General features: G+C 46.0%; 1 protein-coding gene across 3 annotated transcripts in view; it reads left to right on the top strand.

Moving 5' to 3' along the window:
* Positions 1-24,237, top strand: part of LOC119171957 (AP-4 complex subunit epsilon-1) — a 44,447-nt gene that overhangs the window by 5,991 nt on the left and 14,219 nt on the right. For 2 of the 3 annotated variants that reach the window (XM_075892714.1, XM_075892716.1), the window contains 6 exons: positions 1,000-1,112; positions 2,910-3,049; positions 3,265-3,377; positions 6,066-6,163; positions 7,696-7,920; positions 14,574-14,663. In XM_075892714.1, coding sequence (XP_075748829.1) covers positions 1,000-1,112; positions 2,910-3,049; positions 3,265-3,377; positions 6,066-6,163; positions 7,696-7,920; positions 14,574-14,663 — 779 coding nt within the window. Of the gene's footprint in view, positions 1-999; positions 1,113-2,909; positions 3,050-3,262; positions 3,378-6,065; positions 6,164-7,695; positions 7,921-14,573; positions 14,664-24,237 lie in introns of all 3 variants that reach the window. The other variant, XM_075892715.1, reaches the window with a different exon arrangement.

A 24,237-nucleotide genomic window follows, 5' to 3' on the forward strand; every position in this document is an offset into this window, starting at 1 on the left:
GGTATCTCTTACAAATATAATTGAGATACATGTCTTGCTTTTATTTGTGTAACTACATTAAACTTTGTGAAATAAAGCTCTAGGTTGTAACAAGTAATATTAGTGAGGCCCACATTGCTTGTCCTCATTTAGTACTTGACACTATATGCTCCCAATGATAATAATCGTCTGAGTGTGGAACTGTACAAGCAACCTGCTTTAGAAGCTTTGCTGAATGAGAGCACAGATCTGTTCTTTTACTGAAAACACCATGTACTTGCACATAAACAATTGTCATGTGAGCATTGTAACAATAAGTGGGTTCAAAGGTTATATTTCTTTGCCAACTGGTTTCTTGTTAAGTCTGAACAGCCGTTAGACATGCAATTGCTGGTTTGTACGTTGCATTCAAAATCATGATTGGTCTTCCCGTTCATATTTTATAGCCATAAACTAGGGTTCTTGTTGCTCAAGCTGTTTTTTAATACATAAATGCTATTAACAGCAAAGCTGTTTAAAGCCGAGGCAAATCTCTAGAGATTCGTCGTCCACTCTCTTTAGCCCAGCTGCGAGGGCGATCATAAGTGAGGCTAAGTGAATGAAAAAAAAGGCCTCAAGTACACTCAAACCTCATTATAACAAAGTTTCATGTTACATGAAAATAGGTTTGTTATATTCAAAAATTCGTTATGGATGTTTATTCCTAACACAATATGTATTCCGAGACTATTTTTCATTTGACTGGGCTGATGAAATCACTCGACCAATGGCAGCGTACGCTCAAGCACAGGTGGTGCTAGTGAGAGAAGAAGGAAGAGTGCACCTAGCACTGGTGAAGGAGGAAAGGCATGCCGATGCCATCAGCTTGGCTGCTTGATCAGCCTTCATACCGTCAAGTCAGAGTTGCGCTTAATTTTTTGGAATTGGGATGGATCTTTACTTGAACTTTACTGCAATGCACCAGCTAACGTGGTGCCAGAAACAGTTTGAGCACATTGTAATGCCTTGACTCTCACTTAGGTGTCGATGCACTAGAACGAGTCCTTGCCAAGTGTTGTCCTTCAGAAGCGATCACGTGTCAAGACGTCATCATCGACTGTCTTCACCACCCTGATGAAAGTGTCCGGATCAAGGTAATTCTCTTTTTTTATTGTTCCCATCGGTTAAGTAATACTGCCTCAGGCAACTGCCAGAATTAATTGGAGTTGTTGAAGAAATGCAAATCCATTCTCACGCACATGATCGAAGTATAGTATATTTCGCAAGTAGTGGAATAAGGATGAAGCACTTGCTTGGGATTCCATGCAATGTTACTTTCATTGAATGCCATGCATCTTTTCCTCAATCTTAGCAAAGTATGCAAGTTGGTTCTCCAGTTTGACTCTGTTAAGAAAAGTCCTCGCACTTGGCATGCGTGTGCACCTCAAGCCATTTTGATGAGTGGAAAAAACAAGGTTTCTTTTTCATGAGGAACTCCCAATCTTTAATGCTTTATGCCGGCGTCCCACCAAGACTTTTGGAGAACGTGTGAGCCAGCTGTTATAGTGCAGTATGTAGCCTGAAATTCGCAACTAATTCTCAAAATTGGCTAGAAATTGCTTCATTTTCTTTCTACGAATGATACCATATGCCCAAATCGCTAGACCATATGTAACCAAGGCCCACGGCTCTTGGCTTACTTGAGCATCCCAAGCTATGTATTTACTACGGCTGCTGTAAAATGGTGCTACGCACCATCTTACAGCAGGAAAAAAAAATTGAGAAGAAAGTGGTCCTGGTCGTGATGCATGCTGACGAAAAAAAGCATCTTCTTTCTCCCTTTCGATCTCCCTTCTTGTGCTCTTACTGATACGAAAAGAGAAAGTTTTTAGATAGGGGTGTGTGAATGTTCGAAATTTCAAAAATATTTCCAATAGTGTTTCTTATTCGATTTGCACTGGAGTTTTAACTGTTTATAATATTCGAACTTGTCAAACTTGCTAAGGACAAATACAGTCAACGTTCGATTGAAAGGGACCCCTTTCTCTGTATTGCGGCAAAGCTGCCCTTCAAGCTCTGCTACGGTCGCAAATGTATTGAGTCAAGAAGACGTGGGTTCCAACAGGAGTATTGTAGATGTCGCAGAAGCGGGGGCTCAATTAGTGTTGTCTCGAACTTGAAATTCGGGCAGGAAGTATGAAAAATCGGAGGCCAAAGATTTTTAGCATTCAAAATTTCACATGTTCTTACTTATTGACGTCTATGAGGCAGGCTTGAAACTGCGGACTTGAAGGGAGCACACCTTTGTCCGCCATGTCAGCTGGGCTTCCACAGAAGTTGAAAGAGGAGACGCTGAAGAAAGAGCAGTTTTGCGTTTCACATGTGAAGTGTTGTTGGCAACACTTTGGTTGCCCCAAATCATGTGCATAAATACAATTCCGCTTCTGCATTGCCTCATTCTTGATAAGACGACTATGATACACCACCATGCCACTGCTTCCTAGCCAAAAGAAACACTTTCATGTTGTAATCTCAAAAGAATATGAATAGGAATCCTCCAACATTTTTCTGCAATTTCACTTTGAAGTATTTGAAAAATATTGTCAAAATATTCTAAAAATATTCAATTTGATTCGCACCCAAGATTTTGCTATTCGCAGAGGTCTACTTTTGAAGCATGTGGCGAATCCTTGCAACTCTGCTCGTACTTTACGAATTGTATGAGTGTTTGTGGTTGTCCATTCGTAGTCCGATGAGCCCTTTTAACGAAGCCATTAGAAGTTAACTTGGAAAACTATTGCAGGGCACCTTTAAGGTGACTTTGTACTGCGCAACAAATTTTTCTTGCCCTAGAACAACTTCATCATACGGTTGCAACTGTATAAACTGTGAGTTTGGTATGAAGTGATTACCTGTCAACGAGTCATTTGTTTGGATGTTCCTCTTTTCAGACACTCAACCTCCTCATCACTATGGCCAATGCCACCAACGTAGCGGCCATTGTGAATCGCGTTATGAAGTATGCCTCGACGTCCGTGGATTGCACGGTTCGGTCGTTCGTATGTGAAAAGATCGTTCATCTGCTGAAGCTATATCCTTTCGTTTCTGCTTTTGTATAAACAGCCGGCTGCAGTTGGTGCTCGTGCGCATTTAGCTGCTCAGTTTGCATGATAACTGCATACGCATCCTCGTCATATCTTTGTATTTACTATCAATTTCAACTTTTATTTGTGCGTGCTTACTTCATTGCTCTTAAATTTTCACCTGCGCGACCAGGTCTGAAATGGCATCCTTAACTCATTACACATATTTGGACGACATCAGGTGGTGTGCGACAACCTTCGTTAATCTGCTACTCATTGCCCCCAGTCACATAACAGAAGCGACAGTTCTCGACTTCATTAATATATTTAAAAAAGGCAAGTTGTTTTTAAGAATTCATTGCTTTGAACCAAAAACAGTGATTTAATGGGTACATAAAAAAAGTTCTAGGTTATAAACATGTATTCAAGTATGTTGTCTACTGATTATAGCAGTAATGCATTTAGGCATCTGCAGTACTTACCAGGCTTTTTTCAAATTTTCATGCTCCTTTTGCAAAAATAAAGGTTGAAAAGAGGTGTAGCTATAGGATTCTTTTATTTTCTTTACTAAAAAGTTCCTCGTTGATTTTTGGTATTAGCTTAACTGGTGTATAAGTAAGAAGTTATGCTCACTTTTGATACAACCGGTAGTGTGACTAGGAGATGTCGTCCATTCACTGAATTTTGATGAGGAGTTTTAAAAGTAAAGGTCGGACAAATTTGAGGCCAGTACTACGTACTCGTGAGCAAAGTTAAGGCAAAAAAGCTTTTTTAATTGATTAGAAACATTTAGGATGAAAGAAAGAAAAAAAAATTGTTTTTCATTAGAAACCTTTAGGGGCAGATGCGTTTTGACAAAAAAAAAGTTGTGTTAATCTGTAGTCTAGTGCAATAAAATTTTTGCTGTATATACAGGCTTTTATGTTGATTTCAAATGTGTATTAGTTTTATGGTGAGTGTCAGAGTTTTACTTTTATGCTACGACAATGAGTAACATATAGTTGCTTTTGGACCGACCTTTTATGCCACTAAACATTTTGGTTCTCGGCCATTGATGGGTCATATTGCTCTACATTGACTGTACAATGCAGATGACTGTCAAGAAAATGCGTATAAGACATTTTAGTGGGCACAAAAATTTTTTTAGTGAAGATGCTTTGAACACTCAGCCCCACTAATTATTCACTTTAGGTCTGCAATAATTATACAAGTGATATCAAGTTAAAAAAAAACTTGCACCTTTCACATGTTATTGAATATGTGGGCAAAATTTTATCCCATTCGGGCTATCAGAAATACCAAACACATGATGGTTAACCTTGAGAAGTTGCCCAACAATGGATCTTCAGAAAAATGCATTTTAAAATTATAAGTGAAAGGTCGTCTATGCTGAAAAGATATGTTTTTAAGATTATTTCTTCCGTCATGAAAGCTTGCCAATCATTGTTGTTTTGAGCATGGGGCTTTAGGGAATTGCTCATGCGGAGTGCAAAGGCGAACAATCAGGTGACAATTTCCAGGGGACCCTAGACAATGAGCTCTTTTTAGTTTTTAGTAGCCACCTTGTGCTTTTTAAAAGGGATTTTAACCTATTGCGAGTTCATTTGCAATCTTCATTTTTTTGTCGAGGAAATAGAGATACTATACTTGTCAAAGCAAATAAAAATGAAAAATATGTAATTTTGAAGAAATGTGTTTTTTGACTCACATCTCTCTTTAAGATAAAAGAAAGGAATTCCTACAAAAATTGTAGCTGATGCAATCAATTTTGTTGAAATAAAAAAAAGGACTCTTGTTTACACATTTTGATAATGCATTGACATGCTCTTCATTGACAGGATGTGCATTTCGGGCATGGGGATTTATTGTGGTTTTGGAACAGCCTCTCCACTTGCGGTATTAGTCCCCTGCGAGTTTTTTTTCTTGCCCAATTGAAAACAGTGCTTTCAAGGCAGAGTTATTGGTATATGATGATCTTTGTACCTGAAGCTTCATCGCTGTTTTTAGTAGGGGCAGCACCCTGCTGCGGTGGTCTAGTGACTAAGGTACTGGGCTGCTTGATCGAATCTGGCTGCGGTGCGTGATCGCAGCCGGATTGCGTGATCATAGGTTGCGTGATCAAATCCTGGCTGCAGCGGCTGCATTTCCGATGGAGGCGCAAATGTTGTAGGCTCGTGTGCTCAGATTTAGGTGCACGGTAAAGAACACCAGGTGGTCGAAATTTTCGGAAACCTCCACTACAACGTCTCTCATAATCATATGGTGGTTTTGGGATGTTCAACCCCACAAATCAATCAATTGGTAGGGGCAGCCTGCTGCATGCCCTCCGTTCGTACCGCAAGAGAATACAGAATGAAATAACCAAATAACAATTTAGTAAACATCGACTCATATGTAACTACACTGCCAGTCAATTCAGTGGAACTACGATGGCCCTCGTCGCTCTGGCCACAGTTTCCGAATGTTCTGACACCGGACACCCGCTGCGCATGTTGTGCAGTGTTCGCGTAAACCCTATGGACCCTTTCATAATTTGCAAGTGCACTTCTCTGCACTGCATATTTGAAGAAGTAACGGCGGCACCTGTCGTGCTTCAAGTGGAGACATGGTCTTAGTTGAGCGCGTTGGGGCTTATCCGTTATGAGTGCCTATATAAAGAGAGCCAACTCAAAATTTTTCATGTCATTGTATAAGCAAACCGCACTTGAACAAGCTTTTTGCTTCAAATGAAGAGCTGCGATTAGTTTTTCAAGGTGCATAGCAGAAAAGCTAACTTTACAATTCTGTAGAGGGTCTGCTATGCATGTTTTGATTTTCTATGCTGAAGTGCTCAGCAGACAAGGGGCTTCCACCTGTCGGATAAGCGGAAACAATGTGTACGTGCATTGTGTCGAATAGAGTGTGGGTTAAAAGTGATCTGATAAATTAAACAAAAAGTTTGTATCGAATAAATTTTTATATGCATATTGTACGAGTTTTTGGGACTGCCCTCATTCACAAATTGGCTCATTCTGTTCATCGCAGAAAAAGAAGCAGTTTTGCCATGCATAATACCGGAGTTACTCAAGGCTGACGATGTCTACAGTGGAGAAAATGTGTCGCTATTGACATTCGTGGCATGGGTTAGTATATTCTAATAATAAGCCCTCATATTTGCTGTGTCAAGTATGTAAATGATCTCCAGTAAAAAAAATATTGTAATCAAAATCATCCTTTTGGAAGGTCTAGTTGCAGAGAAGTCGCAATTCATGTAATCAGTCACCAACAGGCTCTCTTTCTTGGATCTACGGACGATGCTGTAGGATGTACATGTAATTCGCGCTGAACGTTGTGATCCTGCCTGTTTGACATCATAGGTCTACGCATAGCAAGTTACACTGCCTTCTAAAATTCACAGTCTGAGTGAATCTCTCTATGGAAGTGGTGGTGACAGGATCAATGTAAAGGTGTACAGTTGAACCCCTGAAAATCCAGAGGTATGCACTGGGGAGAAATTGTTTTTTCTTTATGACGTGTGTCTTACAAGTAGGGTATCATGTTTGCGTTTTCTTATCAATTCTTATTTTGATGATATCACTGGTGTCTCTTATACCCATTAGCCTCTTACATCACTGTCTCCCATAAATGGTTCGACTGTACCTCTTATCTTTCATGTTGGGATGCAACCAAGTTGACTTTGGTATCATCAGTACTTCACGAAAACTTGCCAACTTTAAGCAGGACTCGCTATATCGCTGGAGCTAACTTAGTGCTTTCACAGCAGTACTATAAATGTCCTGCACTTGCACCATTCTGTTGATCGTAAAAGTTGTTTTTTCAGTAGAAGGGACTCCGTCGACATCTCGCAACACTGAGTAATGTAGAAAATTTTTGGTAGTTAGAACATACCCATGATGACCAGTGCCTGTGTCATCTAATTCCTCGTGTACTGTGTCTTGTTTGCACTGGGTGCCATTAGATGCAACAAGTTTGCATGTTTCAGTTGGTTCAATACGGATTTGCATTTAGTGCCTTTTTTAACTGGACTGTGAACTACATAAATGTTCGTAATTTATAAGTGGTAGTTCGAGCTGTCCCTGGCTGTGCTTTAACAATTCTTTGGGGACAGAGAGCATCATTCGGGCTTTTCACACGACTGTGTTAGTGAATGCATTTTAGCACTAGATCCATACATTACATCTGAATCATTACTCATTACTATGAGGGCCTGAGTTGGAATCATGTATTTACTGAATCTTACATTTTTTAGGTATAGATAATTCTGAATTAGTAAGCATTTGTATCGATTTTCATTGAAAATTCTGTCTTGTAAAGTGTATCTGATAGGTGCTGCCACTGGTAGTACTATGGCTTCGAAGGGTGGTATTGATGTTAGCAAAATAAAATGTTTGCAAAAATCAAATGGAAAAGTGGCTGGCCTTACGTTACCTGTGCCCCACTGATGCAGACCAACCTCGGACACATAACATAATGCTACTCTGGCATTACAGACTCAAATTGGCTGTTTCATAGGTTGGCGCACAATGCATTGCTGTGCAACAAGAAACTGTGAATACATATCCTGATTGCACTTTATTTGGTTATCTTCTTGGCATTTGCTACCTTTCTTGGTTTTCTGGTTTTAGTGACTATTGCCTTGGCTGTTGCCCTACAGGGTATTGGACAAGCCAAACCAGATATGACGGCCAGCTGCTCATTTTTGGAGGCTGCACAGAAGTTGACGGTCATCCTGGAATCTTGTCAGTCTGACAGCCAGTTGTCATTGTGCATCCTCACCTCATTGTCCATGCTGCTGCTTAACTGGAAACGGCCACTTCAAGACGACATGGGAACCGTGACTCGTCTTGCAAGCAGCAGCACATCACCACTGGTCAAGCAGGTACACTTTGCAAACGAGCAGCTTTGTGCAGATCAGTTCTTTGACTCTACTCAGTAAACAACTATGTATCAGCAGGTGGCATTGTGAATGTTTGTGGTATGTGTGTTGCTCATCGAAGAGGCCTAAATTCTTATATATGATAGTTTTAACGACAAGTTCAATGGGGCTCTCCATTAACACTACTGTGTCTGCGGGAAAATAGGCCATTGTGACGTAGTGTCAGTTTTGGGCCCAGGACCACTCAGTAAGGAACTGAATCGAACCCCGAGTGCACAGACACACACACGAGAATATATTTACAGAGAACGTAACTATGAACGAGTAACACTTAAAGTAGTAGAAACACGCAGTCTATAGCTGTACTCAATGTCTCTCTAAATTAGAAAAGTCTCGCCGTGTTTTGATGTGGCTTACGGGTCGCTGGCGTCGATCGCTCGTGGGCTGTGCGCCGTCTGGCTCGTTGCCGTCCTCAACGTGCGTCGGACCACACAGTGACACGGCCTTCTGCCGCACCAGCAGCAGTCGGTAGCTGATTGGTAGCTCCGCAGCAGCTCTCCGCCACCACGCTCGTCTCAGCAGCGCACCGGGGTCGTGCCAGCCACCCGGAACGGCAGCAGGAACATCAGGCCCGCAGCAACCAAAACCCACAGCCACTCTGGACGGCAGCCAGCACCGCGGAACCTCGCCTGGTCCCTGGGCCAGTCGCCCAGCCGGAGTACAGGCCTCGTTCACAGGATGTCCAGAGTCCGGAACGGCAGCCAGAACAGCAGTGGATCGCCTGGTTCCTGGGCCAGTCGCCCAGCCGGAGTCCAGGAATGGTAGAGCGCCTAGATGCCGTAGTCTAGTTCCCCGGACCGGACGTTTAGCCGAGAACTGACTCCTTGCACGTGCTGCCTCGAACCACCGCACACCACGCGCACGCTTCGTTTTCCTCTTCGCCCCCGCACGGCGAACATTGAATTCTTTTTTTTTTTCCGCGCCTCTGTATCATGACAGCCATTTTTGGCTACTCTAGTAAATGTCAACAGGCAAAATTTGACGTTGAAAACCGTTGATAGCGTGCTATCGGTGGGTAAAGGCCCAGACACAGAAAAGTGTTAAACATGTAATACGTAGTCAGTTTCATTTCATTTTATTAATATGAACCTAGATGCCTATTAGGATGTCTAGGATAACCAGCCTGCATTCTTCTTCTGTAATATTGGTCTCTATTTATTTTGCTGCTACCTATGTGCAACTGTTGTTCAAATTGCAAAGCATTTGTTATGTTCACTACAGGGCTGTCCAGACCAGCTAAGCCATTTGAGTACAAAAGGCATAATGACTTTGTTTTGTACCAGCTTGACCAGCGTGTATAGCAGACAAAGTCTAATTTCTAGTATCGAAGCACTGTCTATTAGTGTAATATGAGGTAACCTTTTCCATGGGGTTCAGCTGGGCGGGTGCAATGGGTGCTAGGCACGTTGAAGGTAGCTAGAGCTTGCTGTCAAGTGCATGTGTGGTCTTGGGGTCAATGACATACATTGGGGCGATAGGTCAACCGAATAAGTGAGGCCTACTCACACTAACTCAAGCAATATATTTTGCACTTATGGCTCATTAGGACTCAGACACACTGAAATTTCTCTCAACTTGCCAAAATATTACACTTATTCAAACTCACTCAGACCTAAACTCAGGGCTCGATCTGAGTCTGAGTCAGTCTAAGGGGGGACGTGGGTTCTAATTTTTTTTTTATTTTTTGCTCAATCTTAACCAAACTTCACTACCTGAGCTAGTTTTTCATGCTGATTCCAAATCTCTAATTTGTTTCTTAATATTTCAAATGGTTTAGAAAATGTGAAGGTCTGAATCTTAATTGCATACTTCTTACGGGACTTTTTGGCAATTTATTCTTGCTAAATCCAAAAAGTGAATGCATAATCCCAATGCTGGAGACTTGCTCCAAAGGGTGATGCTATTTTTATCCATTTGAAGGCATTTTATAAGCAAGAAAACGGACGAACACTTATGGTCACTATATTACAATAAATTTCTCTCACTACAATCTTCAATGGTAATTTTCGAAGTGATGCTAGAGAAATAGAAATAGCATCACCCCCCAGATTATGTCAAGACGAATAAAATGATACCAACTTTGTCGCAGTCACTCAAGTTTAACATAAGAAAAACCCCCGTAAGGCCGAGTGCAATGTGCAAGAACATTGAACTGAGAAAAACGCATTTGAAGTTTCTAGCAACTTTAACTTTTGCTAAAGTGAAGCTACAGCAATATTAATGACATCATTCTGTAGCTCTATATTATAGGATAAATGGCCATACTAAATTTCACTGTACCCACCCAGAATACTGCTCACAGCTTGTTCTAGAACTGTAAAATAGTCATTGACTCAGCATGAGAATTATTATTTTTTACTTTGTGGTCGTTCCAGTGCCTTACAAGTGAAAGGAACAGAAAAAAACCATGTAATAATGTTGTCCTTGGATAGACAATAGATTTACACAATGTTTAGGTCTAAAACCAAGAATATTTATTTTTGCGTAAATTCTCACTATTTGCCATCATGACTGTTTACAGCAACCAGGGCTGTAAGCAGAGTCCCCTGCTGGCTTGTGACGCTTTGAAAGTCATTCCTTTATTGAACTGTTGTTGAGATGCTCTCTTCGCGATTTTTGCAGCCTGCCCTTGTCCTTCTCAAGGCTGCGACGCACCAAGTTATTGCCAGCGCTGTAGCCCAGCTTCTCGGCAATTTCCACGTTGCTCTTGGTTGTGCCTTGGTTGAAGTGGCTGATGACTTCGGCAACGGCTTCAATGCTCCGCAAGGATGCATGCTGAGTTTTGGGGGCCTGCTGCCAAATCATAGCGTGCAGGCTCTCACTTGGGTTCTGGGTGATCCCATCGCTGCACCTTTCCAAGAGGGCATTGTCGCTCAGCCACCTAAACACAGGCTCGAATGCCTCAGTTACGAAATCGGGCATGCTGTCCTTGTGTGGTGGCGGCTTCTCATTTTTCGCAAGAGCTCTCTGAAATTTGCACCAGGATTCAGGGCCTTCAGGGCAAAGGTCATGCTTTGGTGCCTCGTCAGTTGAAGACATGTGGTTCAAAGTTGCTAGAACAGCCTTCTGCATACCTGGAACATCGTTCCTGTGGCTTCTCAATGCGTAGCCATAGTATGAGGTGATCTTCTTTATCTTTTGTTGCGTAAGTCTGCCCTTTCCACCATGTGAGCCACCTTGAGCTTTTTTTTTTTTCTCTACAAGGGTAGGTAAGGCAGCTCCCATACGCTTGTGTACATGATTTATGCAGTCCTTTTTGGCCAGCTTTACGTAGCGGTACACCTCTTTTTCTGTGAGTGCATGGAATGTCCTGCTGTCGCCGTCCGACAGCATTGTCGTATAACGAAGCTTGTGCTTTTCAAGTGACCGCTCAAACAAGCGTAGTGCTGCCTCCACTTCCATCTGGCCAGCATTACAATCAACATTCTTCTGGCACAGAGGGGCATGCTGAATGAGCCAGGCAGAATGTCCTGCTTCTCCTTCCTTGGGTCCTGTGGTGCAAGCCAGGCAAAAGTTCGATAGCACGATATGGTCTATCACGAGGCCCATTATACATCTCAACAATGCAGCCAACACATATATGCGAGCTATGTCCACGCGTAAGCCAGGTGCCGTCATAAATGACGTCGACGTTTCCGGGTGCGTTGCCGAACTCCGCATAGAGCTCCTTGACGTGAGCAACGCTCGCCGCTTCGCATTCGGCAGCAGTCGCACAGCAGGCTTCTTTCATTATATTCATGTGGCTTTGGTAACTCTTGTGGTGAAGCCCTCGATGCGAAATATTCATCCCGGCAAAGAAGTCCGACAGAGCCGTTGCCCCCTTGCCGATACTGTTGATGGCCTTCATGGCACGCATATTAACTTCAAACGGCTTTATTTTGGCGTCGGTCTTGTCGGCTATACATTGGTACGAAAAACGCTCTTCGCGAAAGTCGCAACTGCCGCACGTGACTATGAGCTTCGAACACAGCCCGTACTTTTTCTTGGCCTTTGAAATAGTGACGCTTCTTTCACCGCATTCTGGGCACGCGACAAGTCCAAATAACGAGCGTATCGCCGCCAGATCAACAATAACAAATTCTGTCCTGTTTTCTTTGCCACCATCCTCCAGATCACTATCTAGTAACTCAAACTTACGTTCCGTCGCGCACTGCGATGCGAGTGATGCTTTCAAGCCCGCTGCATTTCTCGGGCACTCAGCAAACTCGTCCGCCGAATAAAACGCCCTGTCAATGCGGTCTAGGATGCTGCTGGAAGTGCAAGATGACGATCCGATGACGACACAATCCGATGAGGTGCTGCTGCAAGGCACAGGAGAGTGCACCGCTTCTGACACAACCGGCCGCAGCTGCGCGCCGTCGTCGGAATGCGCCGCTTCGGCAGCATCGGGCGAAATTGGCTGCACGTTGTCGGCTGCTTTCTTCTGGCGGGCGTTCCATGGGCGCCTCCTTTTTTTGCTGTATGCTTGGCGCGTCTTCTTCTTTAGATGAGCGTCTCAAATCATGCCGGCAAAAGACGGAAAGTCGGTGTGTTGGTGACGTAGCACAAGGAGGCATGTGCGGTAAGCAGACGAACAACGTGCGCAAATGGGAACCGGCGGCCGACGAACAATATACAAAAAAAACGCGGGCAACTTTGGCCGCATCAACAAATTGGAAGCGAGGAACAGGGGGCTCGCCTGGTGCGCGCGCGCTCCGGCCACTCAGCGGCTCGGAAGGAGGCTCCGGAAAAGGGGCGAGGGCAGCCGTTCTGTTTAAACGACGCCATTTTGAAGGGTGGCGAAATGCGCACAAAGGAATCAGCTTCAAAACAAGCTCAAGATGGCGGCGATCAGCCGACTGCCTCGCCGGCGGCGCGCGCGGGAAGTTTGAACAAATTTGACCTGCCGTGGGTTGTTTTGCGGCTCCCGTGGCGACTTCATAATCAATAATAATCTATTGACTGATCGGGTTCAGCGTTCACAATTTGAGGACACGTGCTTATAGGTCTAAAAATTTCAAATATCGCATTTTCTCGCCATTTTTCACCGTTCTAAGACCCGCGTCCCCCCTTAATTAAAAGTTGACTTACGAGTGCACATGTGCACATATATTTCAGTCATGATGTCAGAGTTTTTTAACACCAATAGCTCGTATAATCTGCTCTATCATGCACCTTTTGATATCGTACTACCTTAAAATAAGAGTTAGCAGTAGTAGCAATCCAGTAAGAAATTTTTATAAAAGGCGCGCAACTCACGAAGGGCATCTATATTAAGAAATTCATGAGCTAAGGTCGAGGCACTCCCACCTTTTGATCTGTAAATATTGAGGTATCATATGAACCCTGGTGTGATTAAGCATGTTGGACTATACGCAACTGTAAAAATGAGTCGACATGGGGCCGATAGTAATGCTGAAGATGAGTACATAGGACCACAGGTCAGCAAGAAAAACGGAACTCACTCAGACTCACTCAAAAAATATATCTTGTACTTAGGCCTTAGTCTGACTCAGACTCATGTATATTTTCGTCAACTGTACTCACTAAAATTTTTCTGTACCTGACTTGCTCGAACTTAACTTCACCTAATATTGCTCACCTGGACTCCCTCAGATAACTACCCGATCTGAGTCCAACGACCCATGAGTGAGTTTTCCGACCTACAATTGCGACTGCTCTTATAGCATACTTGCTGTCAGAAAAGTGGCAGATTCAGGCACATAACGTATGGAAGAGCATGCAGATACAGGCCAGTATGCAAATGCCGCATCGGATGATCCTACCACGAGAAAAGAATCATTAGGCAGACAGCCATCAGTTGAGACCGGGTGAGCAAAAATGAAATAATTCCAGCGTTATGAGATCGCAAACATGCAAACTTTTTATATTTACTTTCATAATGCAAAATTAGGGTAACATTTTTGCTAAGGATGTTCTCTTGATTACGGAGTCCACGGGTGCTGGTTGAACCTCCTTGTTCCAGCTCACTACACAGCTGCTAGGGACAATGCGAAGAAAAAAGCGAGGAATTTTTCACTCTTCTAAGCATGAAATTGGGATTTCCCTTATATGCATCAAGTCAATAATATTTGGCTCACAAGATTTTTTCGGAAGATTCAGGCACATAGTGTATGAAAGAGCACACACATAGTAGTGTGTGATTGCCATGTCAGATGATTGTTGAAAGAGGAAGGAATCATTAGGCAGACAATCATCGATTTAGTTGGGGAAAGCAAGAACGTGATACTTCGATCATTATGAGATGGCAGACGTGCAAATTCATTATGCACCTACTTATTTTAGAATTAGTGCAACATTGTCACTGAGTATGTTCTTGTGATCACGGAGTTCACAAATAGCTGTCGTATCCATTTGCTCCAGCTTGCTACAGAGCTGCTTGTGACAGCGTGAAGGGAAAAATGATTTTTGACTCTTCTTCAAATGATATTGTCATTTCCCTTATGCATGTAGCCAATAACATTTGGCTTACATGTTGTGTGTGAAACAGATGCAGCATTTGAAGATTTAAAATCTTTCCTGGTGTGTTTAAAAAGTGCTTTTCTGTGAAAGATAACTGCCTGCAAATGATCCGTCTTACTTTTTATTTTCTGTAGAGATCACAGGAGCTCCTTAACTGGAACAAGCTCCTTCAGCAGAAATGCAGCTCCTTGGATAATGGAGGCCATGGAAATGAAGATGTCAAAGTAAGTGCAATCATGAAGTTGATTCATCAAAATTTCACTGGATGGAACAAAGTTCACAAAGTTCATTGTTTACTTTTGCATTTTTTCAGCTGATTTGTATGCATGAAATTTGTGAGGTATCTACATATTCTTGTTGTAAAATCAGTTCATGGCACTTTAATAGCTATTTTTAGCAGTCAGCCAAAAAGGTACCATGATTACAATTTTCTGGAAGCTAGTTACTCCGCGACTTGTACCACCTCTTCTAAAGCGGAGCAGGTTGCTATTGCTTTGGCACTATTGTATAGGCTTGTGTGTATATTTTCACGGGGTCGTGACGTGGCCGAAGACAGGAGACTTCGTGTTGGGATTTAACTGTTTATTTGGGCGAACCTTTGCCCGGTAAACGGAAAGTCCAATTACAGCAGCAGTCTCGCACAGATAGCAGTCTCGGACTGATGGCGGCGAACGGAGCGTCGGCCTTCGATCAACAACTCACAAGCGGCGAAGCGCGTCGGCATTTATACTCTTGCCGTCGAATGTTCTAGCGTTATCGCTGGCGGTGGCGTAGGTTCCAGAACAATCTGTACCGTTCGCACAGTGGGCGTGATCTTATCGAAATGATCTACTACAGTCCGGAACCTTCTCGAAAACTGCAGGCGCGGTTTGCGCTGAGAATCGTGTGGTGTTTTGGGACGATAACAAAAACTTGGGAAATGGAACGTGGCATTGCCCTCCTCTGAAAAAAAGGCATCGTCCCGATGCTTTAACCAAAGATGAATGTACAGTAATAATGCAAGAAAGTACAATGAATAAATTACGATACAACAATAATAAAAAAAAACACTGTTTCAGTTTGTTAACGCGCATGAAACGGCTTGAGGCACGCGACATGGACGACTTCAGGTCGCGATCGGCGTCGTTGAGAGTTCGTGATGCCGTCGGGGACAACCTCGTAAACAAGTGGGCCGAGACGTCGAACCACCCTGTACGGTCCGAAGTACCGTCGCAGAAGCTTTTCACTTAGTCCACGTCGGCGTATCGGCGTCCACACCCAAACACGTTCACCGGGCTGGTATTCCACGAAGCGTCGTCGAAGGTTGTAACGGTGGCTGTCGGTCGTCTGTTGATTCTTGATACGGAGACGCGCAAGTTGTCGGGCTTCTTCGGCGCGTTGAAGGTACTCGCTCACATCGAGGCTTTCTTCGTCGGTGACGTTGGGTAACATGGCATCGAGCGTCATTGCCGGGCTCCTTCCGTAGACCAATTTGTATGGAGATATCTGCGTCGTCTCCTGCACCGCCGTGTTGTATGCAAAGGTCACATACGGAAGAATGGCGTCCCACGTCTTGTGTTCGACATCGACGTACATTGACAGCATGTCGGCGATCGTCTTGTTAAGCCGCTTGGTGAGGCCGTTAGTCTGTGGGTGGTGCGCTGTCGTCCGGCGGTGGTTTGTTTGGCTGTATGCCAAGATCCCTTGAGTTAAGTCGGCAGTGAATGCCGTTCCTCTGTCGGTGATAAGGACCTCCGGGGGGCCGTGACGTAGGACGATATTTTCGACGAAGAACTTAGCTACCTCGGATGCACTGCCTTTTGGCAGGGCTTTTGTCTCGGCGTAGTGGGTGAGCTAGTCGGTAGCTACCACGATCCACTTGTTTCCGAGAGCGGACGTCGGGAACGGCCCCAGTAGGTCCATACCAATCTGCTGGAAAGGTCGGCAAGGTGGATCAATTGGCTGCAGAAGTCCCGCTGGCCTTGTCGGCGGTGTCTTGCATCGCTAACAGTCCCGGCATGTCCTCACATAACGAGTGACGTCGGTCGTAAGACGTGGCCAGTAGTACCTTTCTTGTATCCTCCCGAGCGTGCGAGAAACATTGAGGTGCCCTGCTGTCGGATCGTCGTGCAGGGCCTGCAGGAGTTCTGGTCGCAGAGCTGAAGGCACCACAAGGAGGTACTTGGCTCTAAGCGGTGAAAAGCTTTTCTTTTGTAGAAGACCGTTTCGTAGAAAGAACGACGCAAGTGCGCGCTTGAATACCTTCGGGACTTCGGCGGTCCTGCCTTCGAGGTATTCTATTAGGGCCTTAAGTTCCGGGTCGGCCCGCTGTCGTTCAGCGAAGTCATCGGTAGTTATCGTTTCCAAGAAGTAGTCGTCCTCCGGGTCGTCGGGTAGCGGTTGGTCGACAGGCGCATGAGAGAGACAGTCGGCGTCGGAGTGTTTTTTGCCGGACTTGTAAATGACAGTAATGTCATATTCTTGAAGTCTCAGGTTCCATCGTGCGAGGCGACCTGAAGGGTCCTTCAAGGTGGCTAGCCAACACAAGGCGTGGTGGTCGCTCACAACTTTGAAAGGCCTGCCGTAGAGGTAGGGGCGAAATTTCGACGTAGCCCAGATGATGGCGAGGCACTCCTTTTCTGTTGTGGAATAATTTGCTTCTGCTTTGGATAGTGATCGGCTGGCATAACTAATAACCCTTTCAAGTCCGTCAGCCCTCTGCACAAGAACGGCACCAAGACCTACGCTGCTTGCGTCAGTATGTATTTCTGTCTCGGCGAATTCGTCGAAATGGGCAAGTAACGGAGGCGTCTGGAGGCGATGTTTAAGCTCCTGGAAAGCGTGTTCCTGTGGCGTTTCCCACTTGAACTCCACGTCGGCGTTGGTAAGGTTTGTGAGAGGATCGGCGATGCGGGCGAAGTTTTTCACGAACCGCCTATAATAGGCGCACAGGCCCAGAAATCGGCGCACGGCTTTCTTGTCAGTGGGCGGCGGGAAGTCGGCGATGGCGGCTGTTTTCCGTGGATAGGGACGAACTCCAGACTTGCTGATAACGTGCCCCAGAAACAAGAGCTCCTCATACGCAAATCTGCACTTTTCTGGCTTCAGTGCGAGTCCGGAAGTCTTGATCGCTTGAAGTACAGCTTCAAGGCGCCAAAGATGCTCGTCGAAACTCGAGGAAAACACGACAACGTCGTCCAAGTACACAAGGCAAGTCTGCCACTTCAATCCTGCCAGTACTGTATCCATAACGCGTTGAAAAGTTGCAGGCGCTGAGCAAAGGCCGAAGGGCATCACCTTAAACTCGAAGAGGCCGTCCGGTGTTATAAACGCCGTCTGCTCTCGGTCTCTTTCGTCGACTTCGATTTGCCAATAGCCAGCTTTGAGGTCCATTGACGAAAAGTACTTGGCGTTATGGAGCCGATCAAGTGCGTCGTCTATTCGTGGGAGAGGATACACGTCCTTTCTTGTGATTTTGTTCAGGCGGCGATAATCGACGCAGAGACGTAGGGTCCCATCCTTTTTCTTCACTAACACCACGGGGGATGCCCATGGACTCTTGGACAGCTGGATAATGTCATCCCGCAGCATTTCATCAACTTGTCTCTTCATGGCCTCACGTTCTCGCATCGAAACCCTGTACGGACTCTGACGGAGTGGTCTGGCATTTTCTTCGGTTATGATGCGATGTTTCGTGATTGGGGTCTGCCGAATTTTCGATGACGACGAAAAACAATCTTCGTACTTTAAGAGCAGGGCCTCGAGCTGTTCTTGCTTATTGTTCGGAAGTCTGGGATTGACGTCAAAAGCTATGGAAGGGGCTTGGTTCCTCTGAGCAGGTTCTGCAGAATCGGGGAGGGCGAAAGCACTGGTGGCTTCGATAATTTCTTCGATGTATGTGACCGTTGTTCCTTTGTTCACATGTTTGTACTCATTGCTGAAATTCGTGAGCATAACCGTTGCTTTGCCTCCCCGCAGCTCTGCAATTCCTCTTGCGACGCAAATATTTCGGGTGACCAACAGAGTCTGACTGCCTTCAATGACGCCTTCGAAGTCAGGTGATTTAGGAGCGCCGACTGAAATAATGACGCTTGAGCGAGGCGGAATGGTGACTTGTTCTTCCAGCACATTCAAGGCATGGTGTCCTGACGGCGTGCGTGGCGGTAGTGCTTCTTCTGTGGATAACGTTATCGACTTTGTTTTTAGGTTGATGACAGCACCATGGAGGCATAAGAAGTCCATGCCAAGGATGACATCTCTCGAGCAACGCTGTAGGACTACGAAGTCTGTAGGATAAATACGGCCGTTAATGGTGACTCTCGCTGTGCAGATTCCTGCAGGCGTTACGAGATGACCTCCGGCTGTGCGGATCTCAGGGCCTTTCCAAGCTGTCCTAACTTTCTTTAACTTCGCGGCGAACGACCCACTGATGACACAATAGTCGGCTCCAGTATCGACGAGAGCGGTCACACTGTGGCCGTCGATAAGAACGTCGAGGTCGCTAGTTCGCCGTCTCGCATTACAGTTAGGGCGTGGCGTCGGGTCACGGCTGCGTCGGCTTGTTCCGCTGCTTCCATGTTGCGTCGTCAGGCCACCTTCGGTAAGTGAGCTTTCCCCGTCAGGGCTTTGCCTGGTTGGCGTTGTGTTCGGAAAGCTCCGTCGCGGCGTCGTCGTCGTCGGAGGATCTTCGGTAGTTCGTCGCACAGCAACCACACCTCCACCGGTTGCTGCCCTTAGTTTCCCGGATACGGGCTAGGAGACCGGCCCCGCGTTGGGCCAGAGTACTGCCGGTGGTGCGGTGACGTGCAGCGGCTGGGCGACGGCGAACGCGAAGGGCTTCGTGGTGTCCACCGAGTTCCTGTCAGGTAGTCGGTGATGTCACGTGGTCGTTCTCCTGGCTGTGGACACGGTGCATTGACGGCGAAGCCACGCAGTCCCATCTGTCGGTACTGGCAACGGCGGTATGTGTGTCTGGCCTCGCCGCAGTGGTAACAGAGCGGGCGATGGTCAGGGGTGCGCCAGACGTCTGTCTTTCTCGGTGCACTGCGCTGGCCCGCTGGCGAACGGTATGACGTCGGTGGGGGTGGTGGCGGCGGTGGCGTCTGTCGACGGAAGTGCGATGGCGCGGCGTTTTGGCGTGGACGGGGAGGAGCGTTGTGGCGCAGTGCAGCGGCGTAGCTCATAGCTTCCGGCTCGGGCAGCGGTGCGTGGGGATTTTGAAGCGATTGCCGAACTTCTTCTCGCACAATGTCGGCGATTGAATCCACTTGACGCTGCGCCGAAGGCAACAGCTTGCGCAGCTCTTCCCGCACGATCGCTCGGATCGTTTCACGCAGGTCTCTGGAGTTACTGGCTTGAGCAGCAGCGCAGTCTGCAGTCAGGTGACGATTATACTGTCTGGTGCGCATGTCCAGGGTCTTTTCAATAGTGGCTACAAATTTGTAGCCAAAGCTACAATAGTAGCTTTGGCTACAAATTCTTGGACGGTTTTCGGTGGGTTTCTCATCAGTCCCGCGAAGAGCTCCTGTTTGACCCCTCGCATGAGGAAACGAACTTTTTTCTCCTCAGGCATGTCAGGGTCAGCGTGACGAAATAGTCGGGTCATTTCTTCTGTGAAAATGGCGACATTTTCATTTGGTAGCTGAACCCGGGTCTGTAATAAAGCAGCGGCCCTCTCTTTGCGAGCGACGCTCGCGAACGTTTGCAGGAATGCGCCGCAGAAAACATCCCACGTTAGGAGCGTGGACTCCCGATTTTCGAGCCAGGTCCTTGCGGTGTCTTCCAAATAGAAGAACACACGACGCAGCTTTTCGTCATGGTCCCAGTGGTTGAGGGCGGCCTACTGTCGTATGTTTCTAGCCAGGACTCCGGGTCTTCGAACGATGACCCATAGAAAATTGGTGGTTCCCTGGGTTGATGCATGACCATCGTGGGCTGGGACGCTGCGATTGTCATTGTCGCTGCAGTCGCGGTCATGGCCTTGGTCTTCCGCGCCTTGTCTTGTAGAAGCTCGTACTCCGGTGGTAGCCCTTGCTTTCGGCGGCTTGTTCGCTGCTCCTGGTTGGCGTCGGTGTCTTCTCCGCGACGTGGGCTGGGTTCACGGCTTGACGGGGGCGTCCGGTACATGAACGAAGCAGCACCTCCACCAGATGTCACGGGGTCGTGACGTGGCCGAAGACAGGAGACTTCGTGTTGGGATTTAACTGTTTATTTGGCCGAACCTGTGCCCGGTAAACGGAAAGTCCAATTACAGCAGCAGTGTGGCACAGATAGCAGTCTCGGACTGATAGCGGCGAACGGAGCGTCGGCCTTCGATCAACAACTTACAAACGGCGAAGCGCGTCGGCATTTATACTCTTTCCCTCGAATGTTCTAGCGTTATCGCTGGCGGTGGCATAGGTTCCAGAACAATCTGTACCGTTCGCACAGTGGGCGTGATCTTATCGAAATGATCTACTACAGTCCGGAACCTTCTCGAAAACTGCAGGCGCGGTTTGCGCTGAGAATCGTGTGGTGTTTTGGGACGATAACAAAAACTTGGGAAATGGAACGTGGCAATATTTAACTTCTTTGAATATTCCAACGAAAAGTTGAGTATTCGAATTCAAATTATTGAAAATTTAGAAGTATTTGCAATGAACAAATAAGTGTATATTAGTTTGCATGTAACTTTTTGTAAAGGTGGTTTTACTGCAGTTTAGAGGTGCTAAGCCGTGAAAGCACATATTTAGAATAAATGTGCTCAGCCGCGAAGCCCCACTTTAAATTTAAAGGGGCCCCTGCAATACTTTTCGATCATGGTTGGAAAACGCTGCCGATCGGTAGTCGAGGCTACCGAGAACACGCGAGCCAAATATTATAGCGCAGTATGTGGCCTGCGATTCACAATTAATTCTTAAAGTTAGCTAAGAAAATTGTTCTCTTTGCTTGATGGATGATGTAACAAGCTAAAAATCACTCGTCGCAGCCATTTTATCAGCCATTGGCTGATTTGAGCATGGAACGCTCGTTCGTTACTGGGAACACCTTTGGAGACCGTGACGTGTCCATACGTACGTGCGCTATCACACTGAAAAGCCGTGTATTCGAAGGAAAAAGAAAAAAAGTGCGCAAGGTCACAAAGCTCGTGTGACGTATTTTCTTTCTTTGTGCCATCTCTCCCTACTTAGCTTCCAGCAATTTCGTCAAGATGAGAGGAGAGAGAATGCAATCGCAGCGTCCGACAAACCTTTGCAACTCTGGTTGTACTGGACGGATTCTAAAACTTTTTTTGCGTCAGTGAATTCATAAGGCCATAAGCTTCCTTAGTGGATCCATTCTATGGCTACTTAAAAAAGTGTTGCAAGCTTTTTAAATGAACACATTACCCTCAAATTGAGTCATCATATTTTTCGAGCTTAAAAGCTTGTTGTGCCAGCTTATACACTCTAAGTATAATGAATTTTAAAATGTTATGTATTCTACAGGTTATTTCTTGCATCTTATCGAAAGTAAAATCCTGTTACTACTTAAATTTGTTTAAACTTTCTTCGAACAAACAACAACAGCAATCTGCACAGAGGCTTTATTTTCATTTTTTAATGTTATCATGCAGGGTAGGTAGGTCAAGATTAATATAACTGTTTTTCTTTATATGTAATATATACAATCGAATTTGCTTCAAACTTAAAATTCACTTTTCGCACAAACCTACTCTTGTATGATTATAAAATGAATGCAAATCTACTTCAATTCTAGATTAGTGGTCAGAGTGTTTGCCTTGGGCTCCATAGAAAAAGAGGCCCTTGAGATTTTTAGGAACAAGTGTTGTGCGTCGCGGCGACCTTGTCTGCGGGTAGCGGGGCCGATCGCCGTCGCTCCGTCGAGCCAAGAACTAGGGGAGAGCTTTGAGCAAACTTAACGGATTTATTTACATCTTTACAGTGAGTTGTCGAGATGACAGAAGAGAAGAGAAGAACTAGTGGTTTCACAAACCACGAGTGTGGTGGTTGAACTTTACATAGTTCAGAGCGACGTCCAGCACTCTGCCGCGTCGTTTTATTCCCTGTCGGGCTCCTCCTCTCCGAGTCGACCACCAAGCACGCACACACAGGAGAGGGGGGGTGAGCATGCAAGGTCACACGTGAACACTGCACTGTGGTGGCGCCAGCAGGGCTCTTCTTCGTCGTGTGTGTGCCTTTAGTGGAGAGTGCCCACGATTCTGGCCGCATACTTCAAAGGGTCCGCCGATTTTGTTCGCTCAATTAGCGGGGCGATCCGCGGCAGCCGCCGCGGTCTCCCCCAGGAAGACGCCGTCCCTGTTGTCCTCTCTGTGGCGTCGCGGCGTCTTGGCGACACTACGTCTCGTCCTCCGGCAAGCAGGGACAATGCCTGGTGGGCATAGGCAGTCGGCCGGTCGACTATTTGACGGAGGATTAAAGAAGCGCCGCTCCGCCGTCAGCTCTGGTGCCGGCCACGCCAGCTTTCCTGTCGCCCGATGAGTCGACGAGGCCATCAGTCACGCTGCTGCTTGAAGGGGTGACAACAGGGTCCGCATTTGAAGGACGGGAACTCGCCCTTGCTTGCTGCTTGGTCTGGACCATGGCTCAAATCTTCAACAGCGTCTGTCAGACTGTCCTTTTGGGCCTAATCCGGCGTGGCGAATGACCCGCTGGGTCAAGGCATAGCTTGATCGCTACAGCTCCTCCGCCGACGGGAAGATCTCGGACGTCGGGTAGTATCAGCTGCTCGACGGGAGAGATCACAGTAACCGCAGTCTCCCAACACCATTGAAACTACAAAGACCAACCGCTAGAACCAGCAAGCGCCGGCAATGAGTTTTCGGCAACCAGGCCGGTCTTTCAAATGTGCCACAATGCACCTACGCTTATTTTTGTTTTTTAAGGGGCAACCACACTAATACTCTTGCTCATAGCTAAAAATTTCAATTACTTAAAATACCCTTTAAAATCATTACGGAAAAACGTCCCTCAACGTTCCGTATAACATGACGCTCAGCTAAAGAATTCACCTGATCCCTGAGCACATACTAAAATAACAAAGGGTAATGCAATTTCGTGTACTAACACGCTTATTTGCTGAATGTAGTTTCATGTCAGCCCATGTTTTTAAAGAACGCACAAGACTTTGCTGTGCGCTCTAGCACGACATCTTACTCTCATCCAAAGAGCGCTAGCATACCCATACGCACCTAACCATAGGCGATATCTCTCTCACCTAGGTATCCCTAAACCCTCATCTGAACATGAATTTTCTCAAGGAACAAACGCAAGGAACAATAACACTTGATGTACACGTCAGGAGCGCATAACAAAACCTGCATAATTTTTATGCTAAATATCCGGTACCGAACGATTCCAAAACATGAGCATTTTGAAAATCGCATTTCCTTTTTAGCGGGCGAACCACACTTCCTTTACGATTTTTGTTTTCTCAAAGAAAAACTAATTTCGAAGCAGTCGGTTGACCGACGCGGGTCACTGCTTCCGCATAACGCTTAACAATTCAACTCGAAGTTTTGACAAAGCTTATACGCAAACCAAATCTAGAGGGAAGAAAAAAGTGTCGAAGCAAACTAGCTGTGAAGATGACACAGGTACACCACTTTAAAACCAAATATAACCAAACAAGTATGATTCCAAAAAAAAAACTCCTGTGTCCGACTCTCCCGCCTACAGCTGTCGCTCCCCTTTCAGCCGTACATGCGGCGGTCGTGGTCTACGACTCTGAAAACGCGCGAGACAACAACGTGCACGAGCAACAAGCCGAACTGCAGCGTTACGCCTCATTCGCGATTTTTGCGGGCTTCTGTCAGTTCGG

The sequence above is a fragment of the Rhipicephalus microplus genome, chromosome 4, assembly GCF_043290135.1.
Source record: "Rhipicephalus microplus isolate Deutch F79 chromosome 4, USDA_Rmic, whole genome shotgun sequence".
NCBI classification, from domain to species: domain Eukaryota; kingdom Metazoa; phylum Arthropoda; class Arachnida; order Ixodida; family Ixodidae; genus Rhipicephalus; species Rhipicephalus microplus.